Below are 20956 nucleotides of genomic sequence, written 5' to 3' on the forward strand. Positions count from 1 at the left end.
ATGTTCTTGGTCAGGGTTCTAGATTATGGTTCTAGGTCAGGGTTCTAGGTCAGGGTTCTAGATTATGGTTCTAGGTCAGGGTTCTAGGTCAGGGTTCTAGGTCATAGTTCTAGGTCAGGGTTCTAGGTCATGGTTCTAGATTATGGTTCTAGGTCAGGGGTCTAGGTTATGGTTCTAGGTCAGGGTTCTAGGTCAGGGTTCTAGGTCAGGGTTCTAGATTATGGTTCTAGGTCACGGTTCTAGGTCATGGTTCTAGATTATGGTTCTAGGTCATGGTTCTAGATTATGGTTCTAGGTCAGGGTTCTAGATTATGGTTCTAGGTCAGGGTTCTAGATTATGGTTCTAGGTTATGGTTCTAGGTCAGGGTTCTAGGTCATGTTCTAGGTCAGGGTTCTAGATTATGGTTCTAGGTCAGGGTTCTAGGTCAGGGTTCTAGGTTATGGTTCTAGGTCAGGGTTCTAGGTCATGTTCTAGGTCAGGGTTCTAGGTGGCCAATCACTGCCGCCCTTTGAATCCAGGAGCGGTCTCGCCAAGCTCAGCCTGCTGAGTCGTGGCCCGTTCCCGCTCCCCCGTTTTGCTGGGGTGCCGCTCCGGCCGCTGTCGCTTTGGGAGCCGGCGGAGCCGAGCTGCCGCAGCCCCGAGAGGTGCTGCTGGGTCCCGGGAAGGGTGGGCGGGGGCTCCCCGTTCAGGTCCCGGCCGTAACTTCGCCCAAAGAAACGGGGAGAAGGGGGGGAGCGGGCGGGATCGCGGGAGCGAGGCCTGAGGGGACAGCGGGGGGTCGCGGAGACGAGCGCGGCGGGAACGGGCGGGCTGGGATTGGCGGGCCCGGCGCTGCCTCGGGCTGTGATTGGCTGGGCTGGCCGGTGTGGGCTATAAATAGTGTGAGCTGGAGGGGTGCGGGCCTTAGTTCGGCGGCGAGCGGTGGAGAGGCGGGCGGTAGCGGGAGGTGCGCGGGCGCGATCCAGGGAGCGCCGGTGCGCCAGGACGGGAGCCCTGCGCTCGCTGATCCGGGGAGCGCCGGTGAGGTCGGGTGCCATGCCCGCGTCTGCTGGGGCCAGCATCTGGGGGCCGGCGGTGTCCTGGGGCGGCGGGGCTGGTCGTGGCCAATTCTTTCTGCCACGTCCTGGGCTTTTCGGGCGGCCGGAGGCGGGTGCGGGGTCTGGAGTGGCACAGGGAGATGAGCTGTTGTTTCTGTGGGACAGAGAGGATCTGTTTTGTAGTTTCTGGATCGAAGATAATGTTTAAAATATCGAGAATAAAGCTGGGTTTTTTAGTTTTTATTATTTTAGTTTGATTTTATTTAAAATAATAACGATTTTCTTTATTACGTTGCTTTGTTTTGCTAGTTTTATTAAAATAATAAAATTATTATTAATTATAATTACTTTTAACAAGATATATTGTTATCCTTATATGTATTAGTTTAACTAAGTATTAATAAATAATGATTAAATATTATCTACTATTATTAAATACTATTTGTTAATCATTATTTAATTCAATATTTATTATTTATTAGTTTGTTATTTACTAATTATTTAATACTATTAAATAATAAATATTTATTAATAATTATTTAATTAAATATTTATTATTTATTAGTTAGCTAATATTTATTAGTTATTATTTATTGATTATTAATTAAATATTAAATAAATATAAATTATTAATTAGTAAAATATTGATTATTTACTAGTTCATTATTATTTATGATTTAATTATTAATTAAATGTTATTTATTAATTAATTCTTAAAATTAATTACTTTAGGGGCTTTTTTGCTGGATAGCTGATGTTAATTCAGTAGAGATTGTGGGGCTGGGGCTGAAACACCCATTGTGGGACCAGTGGAGACATAAAGCCCCAGAGTGTGGAATAAAGACCTTGGCACTTGAATCATGCCTAAACCAATGTGGGGCAATGGAAATACTGAGGCTGGAGCTGGATAAATGCCATGGGGGAAGGGGATGGAGCTGCAGCTCAGGGCCTGCAGGAGGTGCCTGGGGGATTAGCAGCCCCTGTCTGCTGGTACCAAGGAGAGTCTGAGGGTCTGGGGGCTGGGAGGGCCCAAGGGCACCTTTTGGGATGGGGGAGCAGGGGCCCAATGGCTATTCCCAGCCCCTGGTAATGCCTGGGGGGGGTGAGGGGGGGCCTTTGGGCAAGTGCTGGGCTGAGACCCAGGGGGAGGGGGAAGGTACCTGTTGGGCTAGAGGCCTCAAGTGTCCCCAAAGTTGGGCTCCCATTAGGGTGGGTAGGACAGTATCTAGAGACATTGAAGTGATAGTAATAACTGACTTGTGGCCTGATCAACAGCCCTGGGTTGCAGTGAGAAGCGGGAGCAACTTTCAGCCACCAGAAGTGGGAAGCTGAGGAGCAGGAACTCAGGAAGCAGAGCTGGAGCAGACAGAAACATGGTAGGGTTTAGGGTAAAACTGTTGTGGGGCTGGGATAAGGAATATGGAGCTGGGATGCGAACTGCGTGGCTGGAGCTGAAATCAGTGTAAGGGCGGGGATAGGGCCTTGCAGAGCTGTTCCTCCAGTAAGGATGGTCAGGTTGGGGCTGGAATGTGGGTTCAAGAGCTAAGCTCAAACCACAGAGAGCTAGAGCTAAAACAGAGATCCTGCCTGGAGAGCCAGAAAGCAGCATGATGTGGCACTGCTGGGAAGATGAGGAGGCAGAAGGATAGCACAAGAGCTGGCAGTCAAATAAAGCTTGTGGGACTGAAGCTGAAGTCACTGGGGCTGGGATGGGGACTGCTGCAAACACTGTTCTGAGGGGATAGTGACTGTACATGTGGGAAGCAAGCATAGAATGGTACACAACGGGGCAGGCTGTAAATACAGTAAAGATTGCTTTGGGGTTGGGATGGGGTTGGAGTGGCATTTCTCGGCCTTAAGGTGAAACCTCAGAGCTGGAACCAAGAACAAAAATCCTTTGTCTCAACCTGGAGCAGCTTCACCTAGCAGAGCGGAGGGAAAAGGAAGTGGATGTGGAGCTGGAAGAAGAGAGCTTGCAGTGAAATAAAGCTCGTGGGCCAAGAGCTGAAATCACTGGGGCAGGGAAGGGATCACTAGGGCTGGAGCTATAATCACTGGGGCTGGGATAGAGACTGATAGTGGTATTGACACGGCTGGGTGAGATAACTGTGGTAGCATTCATATGCTGAAATCACTGTAGGTCAGTAATATTGATGTTGGGGCAGGGTCAAAGGGCTGAGGTCAAGTGCAAAAGGTCAGGGGTCAATGGTTAAATTGGAAAGTCAGGGATTCAAACTTCAAGGGTCACATGTGAATGGTCAGTGTTCAAAGATCAAGAGTAAAGGGTCCCAGGTGCAATGTTATGGGTTAATTTTCCAAGGTTATGTGGTTCAAGGTCAATTATCAGGGAATCAAACTTCAGAGAGCTAAAGTCAAGAGTCAAAGGTCAAAATTCAGAGGTTAAGAGTAAAAGGTCAATGGGAGGTTGCCAGGGATTTGCAGGGAAGAGGAGTATTTATAAACTTTATCCATATTTCCCTGTAATTCTGGGTGTTTGGATTTCATTTGTGCTCGTCAGGATAAGCCATAAACAAGCCCCTGAACTCTGCATCCATGCGTCAAGCACTTCCACAGAAAGGCAAATCAGCAGTGATTCTAGAGGAAAAATTAGAGGTGATGGCTTATGATCCATGGGGAATTACATTGGGAATTGTGAAACTCAAACACATGGACTTGTGGAGGTGGAATTCCATTTTCAGCCTTGGGCACCAGGAGGAGAAGTGTCCTGATCCATAGCAAGGAAAGCCTGGTGCCCCAGTGTGTCAGGTGCAGACAATGTCCTGTCCAGGGAATGAGCGACAAGTCCCTTCTGCCCCTCCCCTCACCCGTAGGATGGCAACAGCACAAACTGAACTGTGAGGTTGATGAGCTCTCAGAGCAGCCCCAGGTGTGAGCAGTTATGGTAAAGAATGGGTGGGTCCTGCCCGGGGCTATTTTAGGGGGAGGGTTTCTGTCACTTCGCTTGAGCATGGAGTGTGGAGCAGTTGGAGCAGAGGGATTTTTGGTGAGCTCCTGGGGGGTATTTCATGGAATAATACTGGGAGTGTCTCATAGGATCTGGGAGAACAGCTGGATACACCTGGACATGGAGCATTGTTTAAAGCAGCATCTGAGCCAAGTAAGCCTGTGCGGGTTCGCAGGGATTTGCAAAAGGGATTTTCCCTTTTGATTTCATTTTGCCGTTTGCTCCCCAATTCCCCCCGGAAGAAATGGGTATTATGAGGACAAAAGGGGGGCATAAATTGAGGGAAGAAACTCCTGTTATTATCTATTTTTACACTGGGGGGGAGTCCACCTGTGAAAAATGAAGTTCACTCCTGTAAAATTTTAAAAATGTTTAATAAAGACAATAAGAGACATAAAGTAAAGCAAAGAGATACGGCCGGGTGCCTTGGCGCGCTGCCAAGAGCACACCTGGTATCTCAGGAGTGTCCTTTTTATCCCATCCTTGCTGCGAGAGGTTAATGCATATTCAAGCATGTCCCCTCCCTGGTTCCACCTTCTTGGATCATATTTTTTTTCAATTTTATTTTCTGTTGGTCAGCATAATTTTTGCTGGTCTAGCTGGTCAGCATTATTTCGGAGTTTTTGGTTTCCTTTCTGCTGCAGATGGTCACTTGTTGATAAGAGTCCAGGCCCCTTATACTTCCTCAGAGAGCAGATGGGCTTCATATCTTTCCCCCTTGCCAACGTCCTGGTACCGGCTTTTTGGTAACAGTTTGCTCTCCATTTCCTGCTGCTGATAACAGCCTGTTTTCCACAGCTTGATCCTCCCATTGTCTTGCCTGTTGGAGTTATCTTGCCTTCTCCAGATGAGACATATCCTTACCATTCAGAATTCCTATCTAAGCCTATAACTTGCTAAGAGAGAAAAGAATATAGTGAAAGCATATAATATATTTATCAGAATAATTGTGGAAAGCCAATATTTACAACATGAATTCACAACACACCTATGATTTAAAGGGTGCTGATTGGAGGAAAACCTGCCTTTTCCAGGGTGTTAGGGGTATCAGTGAACAGTGAATCCCCATGTTCCATTTTAAATGGAAGGGGGGAAATATTGTTGCTATTTTATGGGTTTGACTTGAGGGGAACCCCCCACTTTCCATCATCCTGAGGTTTAAATTGAGAAGGAAGCCTTATAGTCACTACTTTTTAAGGGTCTGATTGAGTGTTCCCCTTTTCCTATCATTTGAGAGATTTCAATCAAGGGAAAAACAACTTTTTACTTTTAGGGGATTAAATTGAAGGGGGGGAGCACTCATTTATTTGCTATCGTGTTGGTTTAAAAAGGCACGAACACCCCCCCCCCCCCCCCCCCCGTTGCCTCAGTTTCCGGGGTTCAATTGACAGAAACACCGGCTTTTCCAGCAGGGGTCACATGGAGCCGTGGCGCTGCTTTTGAGAGCGATTCTGACCCCTTACAGCCCTGCACGGCAGCGCTTCTGGCATTCCCTGGGGAATTTGGCGGCTGGGCAGCCCCCGAGGAGTGACAGAGCCGTGCTGAGGCCGGGCGGGCAGGCGGGAGCCGCGGCGCGGAGCTGTGTCTGTCCCGGCTGCTCTGTCCGCTCCGGGCGCGGGGCTCGGGCACCGCCGGGGCCCCTTCGGGCCGGTCCCGGTGCCGCTGGGCGGGCCGGGCTCTCCCGGGGCCGGAGCTGCCCCCGCCCGCCGGAGGAGCCGCTTTCCGGCCGGGAGCGTGGGGCCGCCCCCGGGTGCCGAGTGCCGCCGCTGCCGGGGCTCGCGTGGCTCCCCCGGTCCCCCCGCACCTGGAGCGGCGCCAGCCCGGGAGCGAGTCCCGGCGGGGGCCACTGGGGAACACTTGTGGCTTGTCAGCTTCCGAGTGCGCTGGCAAAAGCCGCTGGGAGGAGGGGAGGGGGAAAAGCCCGACCTGCCGGGCTTTTTGTCTCGGGGCTTTGTCGATATTGCTCTTTAGCCGAGCTGTGCCTTTAAATAACGATGTGGTGCCTTCTAGAAACTGTGTCCAATACCTTTTGTACCCTTGCAGGAGGGCTTCGAGCTCAGGTTTTTCCATTGCCGAGTTAACTGCAGGTCCGAGCTGGCAGCGTCCCGTGCATCTGGGGTGCGTGAATCTGTTTGTGATGTTCATTTCCCCTGGATGCAGAGCTGGGCTTTTCGGGCAGACTGTATTTCTCAAGCCTCGGGGTTTATTTAAGCCTTGCACGCGATTTTCTGGAGACGCGGGCCGAGTGAGAACTTTGTCTTGGTGCTGTACTGGGGAATGGAATGCAGGGGGTCCCCGCAATATCCCCGTGGAAGCTGGAATGTCCGAGGGAATGGATGTGACAATTCTCGGGGCTGAACCTGGCTCCCAGCGCTCTGCAGCGTAGGATGCGAGAGAGCAGGGCCGGGGGACAGCAGGGTAGGGACAGCGAGGGGCTTCGTGCTCTGGGTTTGGTGTTGATGTTTCCAGAGCCAGAGCAGGTTGATTTGGTTCAGGTGCACTGGAACAGGATCCAAACCTTGGAAAGGTCTGAGATCAATTGGGAGGAAATGTTTTAACATGAATGTGTTTCTTGATAGAAATCAGGTTTCAGTTAGTTTTTTAATAGATTTTAAAGGAAATTTTTTTTTGAGGAAAAGTGAAAAAAATGTTTATTTTAATAAGTAGGGCGTCGGAAGAAGAATGAATAACATTAGATAGTTTATTTGTTGTGGAGTAGAGATCAGGAGGTTTAGAAGGTTTTGTGTTTTTTTCACGTGTGTTTGGGATGTGGCGTGGGTCTTTTTGAGCCGTGGGGTGTTTTGGTGGTAGCTTGGGTTTTGGGATTGGAGTAAAGTTGAACAGTTTTAGAAGAAGTTACTATGGTTTTGGCAATTATTTTGTATTCACTAATCAATGATGTCAGGAAAATTAATCCACAAACACCAGAGGTTTATGTCCAAAAAGGAGACAGAGGAGTCCTTTTACTTTATTCGAATAAAGGGAGAGGCCATGGGGCATTCCCCTGGGGTTTCTCAAATTTTCGGAGGGCCGGCTGCTTGTCCCTTCTCCCTTTCCCCATAGGCTGAGGTACTTGAGAGGTACAGGCTTCCCGGAATGCCTGACACCTGGGGTACCTTTCCCCCCACCACGCATAATCCCTTCTTAATTCTTAGCTTTTGTGGAATTCATGATACTCTTTCAGTGCCTCTTTGATCTTTTAGTGGAATCCATCCCATTGTTTCTGTTGTCTCTCACTGATAGCTGCATCTTATCAGCAGACCCACAGCTTGTTTGTAAAGACAAACCCGTCATTCCTCTCTATGAGAAGTTATTTTCAAAAAAGTACAAAATGGATTTTTTGTTGTCTCGGTTAAACAATAGAGCTGAGAGAGAATTTGGGGTAGACTGCATTAGTATTGTATACAGATTGTACGTTAAAAGTTTTTTTTTTCTTTGTTAGTTTTGAAGTTACAGAATTTGCTTAAGCATAAAGCAGATGGTGGGGATATAATATAATGTAATTTTAGGACATCTTGATTTTTATTGTATATCTTTGGCTTAATGGTCAAATTATTTTTTACTTTTAGATATACTTTTATAGAGATACAGGTAAATATAAATAGTGGTAGTAATATCGAGTAAGCAGAGTTATTTATGTGGTTTTTATTCAATATTAGTTTTTGTGGTGGCACATAGTGTGTTGTTTCATTTTTTTGTGTTCACTACGTGAAATTTGGTTTTTGAATAAAGATGATTTTTATGAATGGGTTGGTTTGTATTTTAGGTAGAACCAATTAAAATAGATTTTGATATGTATTATTTGGTTTTGTTTATTGTATGTACGGGTTCAGATTGGGTAGGGTTTGTTTGGTTAGCTGAGTTTTGGGTGTTAATTAGGTGGCTTTTGTTAGATGCAGTTTTTAATTTTTGGCAGTTTTTTGAGTGGTTTTAAGGTGATTTTTAGTAATTGATTGTATCTTTTTTTTGGTTTGTAGTTGGTGTATAATAATGTATATGTTCTATTTATTTAATGTTGTGTTTTTTAGTTTAGGTGTTGATGATAAGTTTGGATTCCTTTCTGTTGTGGTGTTTCTTATTAGCTTCATTTCTGGGGACACAGGCATTTATATGGTGGCTTTTTATAGGTATATTTTTGGGGGTGGTGTTTTTTAACTTGTTGTAGTTTAGGTTGGTTTTTTGTTTTTAATTAGTTATTAAAATTTTTTATAGAGTCTTGGTAATTATTCAGGTATTACTATAAATGTAGAGCTTTGGGGTTTTTTTACTGATGTCTAGGGTTAGTTGAATGGCTTTGAGTTCAGTGACTTGGTTTGATTTTTTTTTTTAATAGTTGGTGTTGTCAGGAAAATTACTCCACGAACACCAGAGGTTTATATCCAAAAAGGAGACAGAGGAGTCCTTTTACTTTATTCAAATAAAGGGAGAGGCCATGGGGCATTCCCCTGGGGTTTCTCAAATTTTTGGAGGGCACAGCCTCCTTTTTTATCCTAATTCCCGGCCGCTTGTCCCTTCTCCCTTTCCCCATAGGCTGAGGTACTTGACAGGTACAGACTGCCCGGAACGCCTGACACCTGGGGTACCTTTTCCCCCTCCACCCCCAATGCATAATCCCTTCTTAACTTTTATGGAACTCATAGTGTTCTTTCAGTGCCTCTTTGATCTTCTACTGGAATTCATCCCATTGTTTCTGTCGTCTGTCACTGATAGCTACATCTTATCAACTGACCCACAGCTTGTTTGTAAAGACAAGCTCATCATTCCTTTCAGTGTGATGTGTGGAGTTCAATAGGGTTGCTTTTTATTTATGTTTAACTTTGCTGATGTGATAAGAACTGTTAGTGAAAGAGCATAGCATCTGTTTTTGCTGGTGGTTGTATGGCGTGGCTTTTGTTTGTTACCTGTTTTGGGTTTTTTTTTGTTAGTGAGATTAAACTTTATTTTGGGGTTAATTTGTGATTATTTTAAAGATTTTAGTGCAATTTAGGTTTTTGATTTGGGGGTGCTGTGATGAGACTGCTTTATTTGTTTTATGTGGTATTGGTGGTGTGGATAGAGGGAATACTTGTTTTTAAAATTTATTTTAGTATTGTTAGTTGAAGTGTTAGGATGCATTGTGTTTCAGTGTTGAATCTTTTTGAGGTGGTTTGGATTTTTTCTAGGTTAAGATTTTTTTCCCTTGGCTGGTTCTATTGATCATATGGGTGGGAATTTGATGCTGTTTGTTTTTTTGTTTTTGTTTTTTTTTTTAGGAATTGGATTTTTGCAGTACACCCGGAAGAATTTACTTTATTTCAAAACATACTAGTTTAATCACATAAAGATTCCCATATTAACTCGTCAGTCTTTTAGATTCTTTTTCTCATTTAGGTTTTCCAGAATTTACTGTTGATTTAGCAATCAAGCAGGGATGGCACTTCGTTCTTGAAAAGATGGCTATGGAAAAACCTGTGTCTAACAACATGTGCCTGACAGAGGGCAATGATTTTGCTGTTATTACAGGGCCAAATACGAGTGGCAAATCAACTTTGGCATGGAACTGCTGAAGGAGAGGAGTTTCTGGTGGGCTCCCAGTGGCATCTGATGGAGTGACGGTGAGAGCATCTCATAGGGTCTGGGGGAGCACGTGGATGCAACTGGACGTGGAGCACTGCTTAAAGGAGGTGGTGATGGACAAAGCTTTTTGCCAGGAAGCAGCACCTGAACAGCTGAGCCAGTGTGGAGTTGCAGGGGTGACCTTTCCCCTTTTGATTTAATCTTGACAGTCCCTCCCTGGTGCCCTCAATCTGTCACAAGAATTCCAAAAATAAAAAGGCTGAGTGAACAGTGAAAAGAAGGGGTATAGGTAAGGTGGAGTTCAGGTGTACCCCACCCCAAACCCTAAACAGCAGCCCTCACAGCGCTCCCGTTTCCTTGAGACAGCTGCAGGCAGGAACCCTAAAGCAGCAGAGTGCCAGAACCCACGAGAGGTGCAGGCAGTTCCCTGGTGCTAGGGCCAGCCAGGAAGAGATAGTGGGGGGACGATCCGCAGGGTTGGGGAAACAGGGGGTTTCCCGCCCCGCCCCACCCTGGGCTCTCTGTCCCTCCGCAGCCGGGGATTGCTCCCACCCCTCCTCGAGGCGGCGGTTGGTAAGGCTTCGTGCCTGGCCTCCGCAAAGAGTTCGGCTCTGTCAGCCTCTGCCCTGTCTCAGGGCCAAACTTAGGTAGGGTAGGGAGCAACTGTGGATTGCCTGGTCCGGGCTAAGGGACATCTCTTGGGGCCTATGGATAAGGAGCATCCCCGGTTGCAAGCGTAGGGTTGTAAGTTTGTAGGGTTCAGCGGGGCAGCTTGGCAGTGACACGGAGAGGCTGAGGGAGGGCTTCAGAGGTCAAGGGCTCGAGGGCTGGAGACAAACAGAGAAAATAAAAGGGGTATAGGTTGGGATATAAGGTAGAGTACAGGACTATTCAAACCCTAAACAGCAGCCCTAACAGCGCTCCCGTTTCCTTGAGACAGCTGCAGGCAGGAACCCGAAAGCAGCAGAGTGCCAGAACCCCCGAGAGGTGCAGGCAGTACCCCTGGTGCTAGGGCCAGCCAGGAAGCGATAGTGAGTGCTCGGGCCTACTGCTGTCGTATAAGCTGGGGTTTCTATCCTTGGGGTACCCTGGGCTCCCTGGCCCTCACTGACTGGAGAGTCTTCCTCCCCTCCTTGAGGTGGTGGTCATTTGGCTGTCAGCCAATACTGCTGTGAAGCAAGCCTCTGCCTCCCTGTGGGGTGAAGTGTGCAGCCCATGAACCTGGGCATTCTCTAGAGAAGGTAAGTGCTGGGTTTTCACAGATGTGCCACTAAGATCCTGCATTGATATTTGGTCTTCTTGGTTGTAGCTGACCAGGAGACGACATCCTGGCAATGGCAGGAGCTTCCCAGATGGCGAGGAGGCCTTCCTTCACGCCCCATGTGGATCCACCCCACCAAGCATCCGAGAGCTGAGTCGAAGGCTACCACCCGCAGAGGGGGGATGAAAGCGGGGTGCCGGGTCGGGGCTCGTGACCTGGGATTTTTGAGTCAGCTTTGGGGACGGGGAGGTCCAGGCTGTGGCCCCTTAGGCCACACGGTGGGAGAGCCTCACTTTTGTTCACAGTGCTGAGGTGTGCAGGACAGAGCAGCCTCGGGGCGTGGCGTGTCACTTGTCCGTCGTGCCTTTTGTGTCTTTTGTGCCTCTTGTGTTGTACGTGCCTTGCCCTATCTCTTCTGGGGGCTTACCAGAAACCCCAGCATCACTTATAGCATCTCCAATCTCTGGGCTCCTCGGCTTGGCTGCTCTCAGAGGCCTTGGAATCGCGTCTCTTTTGAAAAGCATCCGATCGGATGTCTTTTAGACCTCTTGTTCCGAGCTGTGTCAACAGCCGTGCGCCGCGAGGATCCATTGTTGCGGCTTAGGACTTGAAGAAACGCAAAGATAGGTAGGGGACTGCGGCCATAAGATTCTTGGGCCTCCGTCTTGGCGGTTCCTGGAGTTTGCCATTCCATCAGCATCTTCTTCCTCCCGGGTTCTGTGAGCTTCATCAGCTCGCCTTCATTCTCACCCGGCTCATCTCGTTCCGCATTCTCTCAGTCCTTGCGGCCGTCCTTGTGGCCCAGAGTTTTGTTTCCCCATTGTGTCCCCTCGTCGGGTGTCTGGTGTGTCACGGGTGTCTGGGTGTAGTTGTCCCGGAGCTGCTCTGCCCTGCTGCCCAGCCTGGCTGTAGGTGTACAAGGCCAAGTCCCAGGCCCCTGTAATTTGAACTTTGTGATGTAGGGTGTAGTTGGGGTCTAGAACATATTCCTCGATCAACACAAGATGTCTGGAGCTGTGAAGTTACCCTGCAGCACTTTGACTTTTGTCTCAGCTCTCTTTCAGATGCGGATGGATGAAATCAGTGGCAGAGCGCCCCATCCAGGGTAAGGGGGTTCCCCCGAGAAGGTAAGTCAGTGTTTGTCTTTGCAGGGCAACTGGAACCGGTCCCTGTGTTACAGGTCTCCTCTTTGTCTTTATTTTTAGGAAATAGAGCCATCTAGCAGCAGTCAAGGTGAAGCGGGCAAGGTGAGCGTTGACCGGTGGAGGGAGGCTGTTGTTATCGCTGGGCTCTCAGTTTCTGGTGCAACGCCAAGCGTCCCTCCTTGTTTGCGTGCTTTAGGCGGTCCAGTCGCGTTTCGTCGAGACCCCGTCGCCAGCCGGCCGGCACGCCTGCTTCGCCGCTCCGGTGAGCCCTGCGGAAGCGTCACAGGGACCGCGTGACGGAGCCTTTTCCACGTAAAGGGGCCTTGTGGCTGGCCTTCAGGAAGGGGCCGAGGGCTTCCCGTGAGTTGGGGATGTCGGGGGGAGGAGCGAGGGCCTGTTCAAGTCTCAGCAACGCCGCATCACTTTTTCTTCTCTTAACTCAGGCGTGCCCTGTGCTGATGGCGTCCGGCACCCGGCATGTCCGTAGCATGTGGCCTCAGGACACAGCCATTCATAGGAGACCGTGAGTAGCGGAATTGTCGGGTTTTGGCCGACGCCCTGCACAGATCAGCTGCTGATTTTCTGTTTTATTTTTTGTAGCTGACCTGGAGATGATATCCTGGAGATGGCAGGAACTTTCTGGATGGCGAGGCGGCCTTCCTTGGCGCTCCACATGGATCCTTCCCACCGGGCATTCGAGAGCATAGTCGATGACTGAGATCCGCAGAGTGGATGAAAGTTGGGACTCGTCGGGACTCGTGACCCGGGATATTTGAGTCAGCTTTGGGGACGGGGAGGTCCAGGCTGTGGCCCCTTAGGCCGCACGGTCGGAGAGCCTCACTTTTGTTCACAGTGCTGAGGTGTGCAGGACAGAGCAGCCTCGGGGTGCGTCGTTTCACTTGTCCGTCGTGCCTTCTGTGTCTTTTGTGCCTCTCGTGTTGTATGTGCCTTCCCTTATCCCTTCTGGGGGCTTACCAGAAACCCTGACGCCGTTCTTAACATCTCCAATCTCTGGGCTCCTCGGCTCGGCTGCTCTCAGAGGCCTTGGAATCGCGTCTCTTTTGAAAAACATCCGATCGGATGTCTTGGAGACGTCTTCTTCCGAGCTGTGTCAACAGCCGTGCGCCGCGAGGATCCATTGTTGCGGCTTAGGACTTGAAGAAACGCAAGGATAGGTAGGGGACTGCGGCCCTCAGGTTCTTGAGCATCTGTCTTGGCAGTTCCTGGAGTTAATTGTTCCATCAGCATCTTCTTCCTCCCGGGTTCTGTGAGCTTCATCAGCTCGCCTTCATTCTCACCCGGCTCATCTCGTTCCGCATTCTCTCAGTCCTTGCGGCCGTCCTTGTGGCCCAGAGTTTTGTCTCCCCATTGTGTCCCCTCGTCTGTTGTCTGGTGTGTCACGGGTGTCTGGGTGTAGTTGTCCCGGAGCTGCTCTGCCCTGCTGCCCAGCCTGGCTGTAGGTGTACAAGGCCAAGTCCCAGGCCCCTGTAATTTGAACTTTGTGATGTAGGGTGTAGTTGGGGTCTAGAACATATTCCTCGATCAACCAAGATGTCTGGAGCTGTGAAGTTACCCTGCAGCACTTTGACTTTTGTCTCAGCTCTCTTTCAGATGCGGATGGATGAAATCAGTGGCAGAGCGCCCCATCCAGGGTAAGGGGGTTCCCCCGAGAAGGTAAGTCAGTGTTTGTCTTTGCAGGGCAACTGGAACCGGTCCCTGTGTTACAGGTCTCCTCTTTGTCTTTATTTTTAGGAAATAGAGCCATCTAGCAGCAGTCAAGGTGAAGCGGGCAAGGTGAGCGTTGACCGGTGGAGGGAGGTTGTTGTTATCGCTGGGCTCTCAGTTTCTGGTGCAACGCCAAGCGTCCCTTCTTGTTTGCGTGCTTTAGGCGGTCCAGTCGCGTTTCGTCGAGACCCCGTCGCCAGCCGGCCGGCACGCCTGCTTCGCCGCTCCCGTGAGCCCTGCGGAAGCGTCACAGGGACCGCGTGACGGAGCCTTTTCCACGTAAAGGGGCCTTGTGGCTGGCCTTCAGGAAGGGGCCGAGGGCTTCCCGTGAGTTGGGGATGTCGGGGGGAGGAGCGAGGGCCTGTTCAAGTCTCAGCAATGCCTCATCACTTTTTCTTCTCTTAACTCAGGCGTGCCCTGCGACGACGCTGCCTGGTCCCGGCGTGGCCGTATTGTGCGGCCTCAGGACACGGCCGTTCGCAGGAGACCGTGAGTAGCGGAATTGTCGGGTTTTGGCCGACGCCCTGCACAGATCAGCTGCTGATTTTCTGTTTTATTTTTTGTAGCTGACGGAGAGACGACAGCCTGGCGATGGCAGGAACTTCCCGGATAGCCAGGTGGCCTTCCTTGGCTCTCCGTGTGGATCCTCCCCAGCGGGCATCCGAGAGCTGAGTCGAAGGCTACGACCCGCAGAGGGGATGAAAGTGGGGTGCCGGGTCGGGACTTGTGACCTGGGATATTTGAGTCAGCTTTGGGGACGGGGAGGTCCAGGCTGTGGCCCCTTAGGCCGCACGGTGGGAGAGCCTCACTTTTGTTCACAGTGCTGAGGTGTGCAGGACAGAGCAGCCTCGGGGCGTGGCGTGTCACTCGTCCATCGTGCCTTCTGTGTCTTTTGTGCCTCCTGTGTTGTATGTGCCTTCCCTTATCCCTTCTGGGGGCTTACCAGAAACCCCAGCGTCACTTATAGCATCTGCGATCTCTGGGCTCCTTGGCTCGGCTGCTCTCAGAGGCCTTGGAATCGCGTCTCTTTTGAAAAACATCCGATCGGATGTCTTGTAGATGTCTTCTTCCGAGCTGTGTCAACAGCCGTGCGCCGCGAGGATCCATTGTTGCGGCTTAGGACTTGAAGAAACGCAAAGATAGGTAGGGGACTGCGGCCCTCAGGTTCTTGAGCATCTGTCTTGGCAGTTCCTGGAGTTAATTGTTCCATCAGCATCTTCTTCCTCCCGGGTTCTGTGAGCTTCATCAGCTCGCCTTCATTCTCACCCGGCTCATCTCGTTCCGCATTCTCTCAGTCCTTGCGGCCGTCCTTGTGGCCCAGAGTTTTGTCTCCCCATTGTGTCCCCTCGTCTGTTGTCTGGTGTGTCACGGGTGTCTGGGTGTAGTTGCCCCGGAGCTGCTCTGCCCTGCTGCCCAGCCTGGCTGTAGGTGTAAAAGGCCAAGTCCCAGGCCCCTGTAATTTGAAATTTGTGACATAGGTTTTACTTTGGAATCTAGAGGCTTTTCCTAGATCAACACAAGATGTCTGCATCTGTGAAGTTATCCTGCAGTGCTTTGAGTTGTGTCTTAGCTTCCTAAGCATTTTATTATTTGCTGCCGAATGTGGGGTTCAGAAGAGTAAGGAAAACCCATGCTGATTATATTGTATTGGTGCTTACTGTGTGCTGGGATAAAGGACTTTGTAATGGTGTTACTTAAGTTCATGTCTCTCAGGGTGGAGGCCTTTATGTTGTTCTAGTCTCTGAGCTTTTTGGAGGTTTTAATGCCTTTCTTGTCCCTAAGTTTATTTTCTTATCCAAAAATAACTCCAATACTGTCCCTACTACATAACTTTCACAGTAAAAGAGAACAGATTACTATAGCTGTTATGCTAAGGTCAGTAATAATGATGGATAAAAACTTTATAAAAGTACTGAAATTTGTACCAAATAGCTTTAGTTTATTTTTTCTTTGGCCTACCCTACATCCCAATCCCAGTAACATGTTTTAAAAGTGTATTAGTAATTATACCCTGTTTATTAGAGGAGGAGCAAAAAAACCCCACTACACTCTTTTTACTAATAATTCATACCCCATCATAAAAGTAAAACAAAACACAAAAAGCTATATAAAACCTAACACAACCCAATCTGCTTAAAAAAACCTCAACAGCTTACTAAACTGAAAACCATTCAATGAGCCCTAAGCATTACTAAAAACAACCTAACCACATCTCTACCTTCTAATTCATAAATAATAATCAATGCTCTAGAAAAATAACTAAAGATTAACATTAACAATAAAAAAAATTAAACTACTAAAAAATAAGAAATCACTACAAAAACAAACTAACTGTAAAAATCCATCATATAATATATTCATATCCATCATATATATATTCATATCTCAAAAAATACAACTAATAAAAACCACCAAAGCAATAAACAGGTACATGCAACTACAAAAAGAAAAGATCAAAAATAAACTGCAATTAACCAAACAAAACCAAATTGTTCCTAACTCAATAATCTCATAATACCTTGAATCATCAAAATAAAAATACTATCTCCAAATAAACACAAAACCAAAAAATAAATTTAACCATAAACAATATTTTTCACATTAGCCATGAGTTTAAAACATACTACAATCAAACAAATGAACCCCCTCTAAGAAACAATAATCCAAATAGAAATATAAGAAACCTAACAAATTAGCTACATTACTGTACCCCAAACATACATAAGCACTACATACTCACAATAATAAAAATACATCAATAAATAAAAAACTACCCTATACCTCACACTGCTACTCAAAACATCATCCTTAACCTTAAAAAACAAGCCCTTTAAAAACATAATGCCCCTAAAAAATTAAATCAAACCATAAAACTCATTTCAAAAACAACCTTATCAACACCTCAACTAAAAAACATAATATTCAGTAAATATACCATATCCCCTACCATGCACCAAGTACAAAAAAACAACCCAACAAAACTATTAAAAACCATTTTAAAAACATTAAATAAAAAAGTCTTTCAAATATTAAAAAACATCTAGCAAAAGCCACCTAATTCATTAACACCCCAAACTCCACCAAGCAAACTAACCCTACCCAATCTAAACCCTGACATATCATTAACAAAACCAAAATCCCAGTAACAAATAAAAAAATGTATTTAAAAAAGCAATTAAAATCAATTCCAGGTTAAATAGAAAAAAATCCGTAAAATTGTCTTAACTCAAAAACCAAATGACACATGATAAATAATATGAAAAAATAACACAATGTATACCTCAAAAACTATATACCTCAAAAAAATCTAAGCATTAAATAAAAAATACGTATAAACCTCACTTTTTACTCAATATCTCTACTCTTATCTGTCTATATATATAACTAATTTCCAAAAGAAACAAAACACCCCCACAAGTTATTTTCAAAAACAACACTCATTCCCTCACATCCTTCTCCTAACGATATTCTGTACAACAAAACAAAAGTCTCCCTTACTTTGAATTAATTTTTAACAAACTAAAACAAAAAAATTCTCCAAACTATATATATTTTTTTCTTTCTCTTAAATCTATTCAAATGTACTCTAAACTAAAAACCCAAACACCAAAAACTCACACATCCAGCCCTCGGGGGTCTGGGCCTCAACGCTTTGCAACACCAAAAAAACTGATATATAACTAAACAAAGAAAACTATACTTCCCAACAAGAACTTTCTAAATTGACCATCTCTTCAAACAACAAATAATTTTATTATTTATTATTCATTTGTTTATAATTATAAATACTTTACTCATTAAATAAACATTTTTTTCAATTTTCCTCCAAAGAAATCTTTTCCCAAACCAATTAAACAAAATAAAAAAAACACTTAAATTTTCTTTATTAAAAACCCTTTTCAAAACTTTTCTCCCAAATTTACCCTAAACCAGGAAAAATATCTCTTGTGCATTATACATATATCAATGTAGTATATAAATATATATTTGATAAAAATAGACATTAAAAAAATGTTTGATTACCATTTCAGGTAAAGGGGCTGTTTGGTGTTTATTAGGTTAGAGGTAGAGCTTTTAAATAAATAATGTAGAAATTAAAATGCACAAATCTATAATAAATACATTAAGATATAGACATAAAAAAGAAATATAAGTAATATAAACATAGACATGTAGATTAATATTAAATAAGATATATATAGATGTTATATATGCTTATATGTTATATATGCTGCTTCATCCCCTACTGCAAGGTCACCAATGACAACAACACCCCTCCATGTTCACCAAAATCATATTGCCAATATTTCCAATAGATAGTACATACATCACGGCAGCCATGTAAATCCACCACACCTCGTCAGCACATGCACACTGCTGTACCATCCACTAACCAACCCACACAGCCCTCCAAATAAACCACACCACACAAGCCCACCAAAACACGTGTGGCACAGCATCCGGAAACCACACAAATGTACAGCACCGCGTTTGGCCAGAAATGCATGAGCACAACCATTTTTAACCACAAATAAATGCACATCACCATATTCAACCCAAAATGCATCTGCAGACCACCATATCGAACCAGAAATACACATGAACCACCATAGTTACCTAAAAATAAATGCACAGCACCAAATGTGAACCAGAAAAACACAACCACCACCATTCCACTGCTGCTGGAATGGAGTGGCCCTCTCAGGAGGATCCCGGTTGCTTCAGGGCTTTGCGTCCACAAAGGAAAGGCATGCAGAAGGCAGCACCATCACCCCAGCCCTGTAGTCTGGACCTAGAAAGGCTTCCAATAAAGCAAGGTGCTGCTGTCCAGGGCAGTTGGAGTTGTTCTGTGCCTTCTTTGGGGGGGAAGAGCAAAGGCTGGGGGGGACGGGATGGAGACTGGGGGGCTCCCGTGTCCCTTGGGGCACGCCGAGGCCCCACCAGAGGGAGGGACACGCTGCGCTGGAGGAGCAAGGTGAGCGGGGAATGGGGAGGGCTGGTGCTGGGTACCCTTGCCCAGAGGGGACCCCGAGCTGCCAGGAAATTCCCTGGGAGGGCTGGGTGCAGAATCCAAAAACCTGTGGAGTTGTTCTGGTTTTTACGGTAGGTATTGGCAAGGGACAGGAATTGACCTCTCTAAATCCCCTTGGAAAGGAACCCCCTCTCTGTGCACTCCGTCGTTAGGGTTTTGTTATGTCAGGAACGGCTTAGGGTTAAGAAAGTGGGTTTTGTCTTTCCACCTCTTACTTCCCTGTAAAATGGGAGTGTATAAAACACATGTGTGCATCCCTGAGGTATTAAAATGCACCGAGAGAAATTTCTGGGCCTAAGGTCCATAGAGACGAGCGCGTTCTGCGCTCGGGGTTGAGTAGGGATTTATATTTTTGTCATTCTGACCTGTTAGCTGAAAGAATTGGGAGAGTTTCCAAGAGAAAGAAATGCAAATTTCAAAAAGCAGAACATTAGAAAGAGAAATATATAAATGTATACATGTAAAAATAAATATAGGGAAAGCTAGGTAGATCTATATATAGAGAGAGAGCCATAAAAAAGAAAGAAATACAAGTAATCCAAGTCTAGACAAGTAGACTAATATTCAGTATGAAAACTATATGGATAGATGCTAATATAATATATTTTAATATCAGTTCTGTATGATATCTCTGTATAGATAAAGAAGATCAATATGATAAACATAAATATTACAAAAATTTAAATGTAGAGTCCTTTTGTTATTTATTTGGATAGGGGCATGGCATATAAATGAATAATATAGAAGTGAAAATATACACATCTATAATAAAGAAATAAATATAGGGAGAAAGATTGGGAGATAGATAGATAGATAGATAGAGAGATAGAGAGATAGATAGATAGATAGATAGATAGATAGATAGATAGATAGATAGAGAGATAGATAGATAGATAGATAGAGAGATAGAGAAAGAGACAGAAAGATAGAGAGATATAGCCATAGAAAAGAAATAAACACAAATTATCTATATCTAGACAAGCTGGTTAATATTCAATATGAAAAATATACGGATAGATGGTAATGTATTTTAATATCTGTTGTGCATTATATCTCTGTGTGTATAAATAAAGAAAATCAATATTATAGAAAGAGATATTATAAATCTTTCAATCAAGGGATTTACTGGTTTTTATTTGGTTACAGGCATGGCATTTAAGTGAATAATATAGAAATGAAAATATACACATCTATAATAAAGAAACAGATATAGGGAGATATATATAGAGAGAGATAGAGCCATAAAAAAAAAGTAAATACAGATAATCTAAATCTAGAAAAGTCGATTTATATTCAGTATGAAAACTATATGGATAGATGCTAATATAATATATTTTAATATCAATTATGTCTGATTTTTATGTGTATAGATAAAGAAGACCAATGTGATAGAAATAAATATTACAAATATTTAAATGTAGGGGCTTTTTGTTTTTTATTTGGATAGAGGCATGGCATTTAAATGAATAATATAGAAATCAAAATATACACATCTATAATAAAGAAATGTATATAGGGTGATAGATATGGAGATATATAGATAGGGAGATAGATAGATAGATAGATAGATAGATAGATAGATAGATAGATAGATAGATAGAGCCATAAAAGAAGAAATAAATACCAGTAATACAAATTTGGACAAGTAAATTAATGATCAGTATGAAAACTATATAGATAGATGGTAATGTACATTAATATCTGTTATGCATTGTATCTGTGTGTATAAATATAGAAGATCAATATTTTAGAAAAATATTTTAATTTTTTTAAACAAGGGGCTTTTCTTTTTTTATTTAATTAAAGACATGGCATTTAAATGAATAATATAGAAATGAAAATATACACATCTATAAGAAAGAAATATATGTAGTGAGATAGATAGATAGATAGATAGATAGATAGAGAGAAAGAGAGAGAGAGAGAGAGAGATAAAGAGATAGAGCCATAAAAAAGAAATAAACACCAATTATCTATATCTAGACAAGCTGGTTAATATTCAATATGAAAAATATACGGATAGATGGTAATGTATTTTAATATCTGTTGTGCATTTTATCTCTGTGTGTATAAATAAAGAAAATCAATATTATAGAAATAGGTATTTTAAATCTTTCAATCAAGGGAATTACTGGTTTTTATTTGGTTACAGGCATGGCATTTAAGTGAATAATATAGAAATGAAAATATACACATCTATAATAAAGAAATAGAAATATAGAAATGAAAATATA

The 20956-nt window shown here is 44.8% G+C and overlaps 2 protein-coding genes across 2 annotated transcripts in view; both read left to right on the top strand.

Annotated features, from left to right (window-relative positions):
* On the top strand, positions 1–15619 carry LOC147653843 (uncharacterized). The gene is made up of 10 exons (XM_086886300.1): positions 1–9; positions 520–1021; positions 2314–2414; positions 9506–12067; positions 12162–12325; positions 12409–12488; positions 12566–13759; positions 13854–14017; positions 14101–14179; positions 14257–15619. Exons 1-4 carry the CDS (start codon positions 1–3, stop codon positions 9593–9595), a joined length of 702 nt encoding a protein of 233 aa, XP_086742426.1. The 3' UTR covers positions 9596–12067; positions 12162–12325; positions 12409–12488; positions 12566–13759; positions 13854–14017; positions 14101–14179; positions 14257–15619.
* The window catches only part of LOC147653844 (uncharacterized), a 15647-nt gene continuing 7133 nt past the window's right edge, over positions 12443–20956 (top strand). The window contains exon 1 of the mRNA XM_086886301.1: positions 12443–12488. Coding sequence (XP_086742427.1) covers positions 12443–12488 — 46 coding nt within the window. The remainder of the gene's footprint in view (positions 12489–20956) is intronic.

The sequence above is a fragment of the Cyanistes caeruleus genome, chromosome 4 (genome assembly GCF_971803275.1).
Source record: "Cyanistes caeruleus chromosome 4, bCyaCae1.hap1.1, whole genome shotgun sequence".
Lineage (NCBI taxonomy): Eukaryota > Metazoa > Chordata > Aves > Passeriformes > Paridae > Cyanistes > Cyanistes caeruleus.

What these genes read in the sequence shown, in the direction of transcription:
- LOC147653843 (XM_086886300.1), top strand. An exon ending in CGCTGATCCGGGGAGCGCCG is followed by an intron (nt 1,022 to 2,313) that starts GTGAGGTCGGGT and finishes CCTGATCAACAG; the next exon opens with CCCTGGGTTGCAGTGAGAAG. An exon ending in CTGGAGCAGACAGAAACATG is followed by an intron (nt 2,415 to 9,505) that starts GTAGGGTTTAGG and finishes CTGTTATTACAG; the next exon opens with GGCCAAATACGAGTGGCAAA.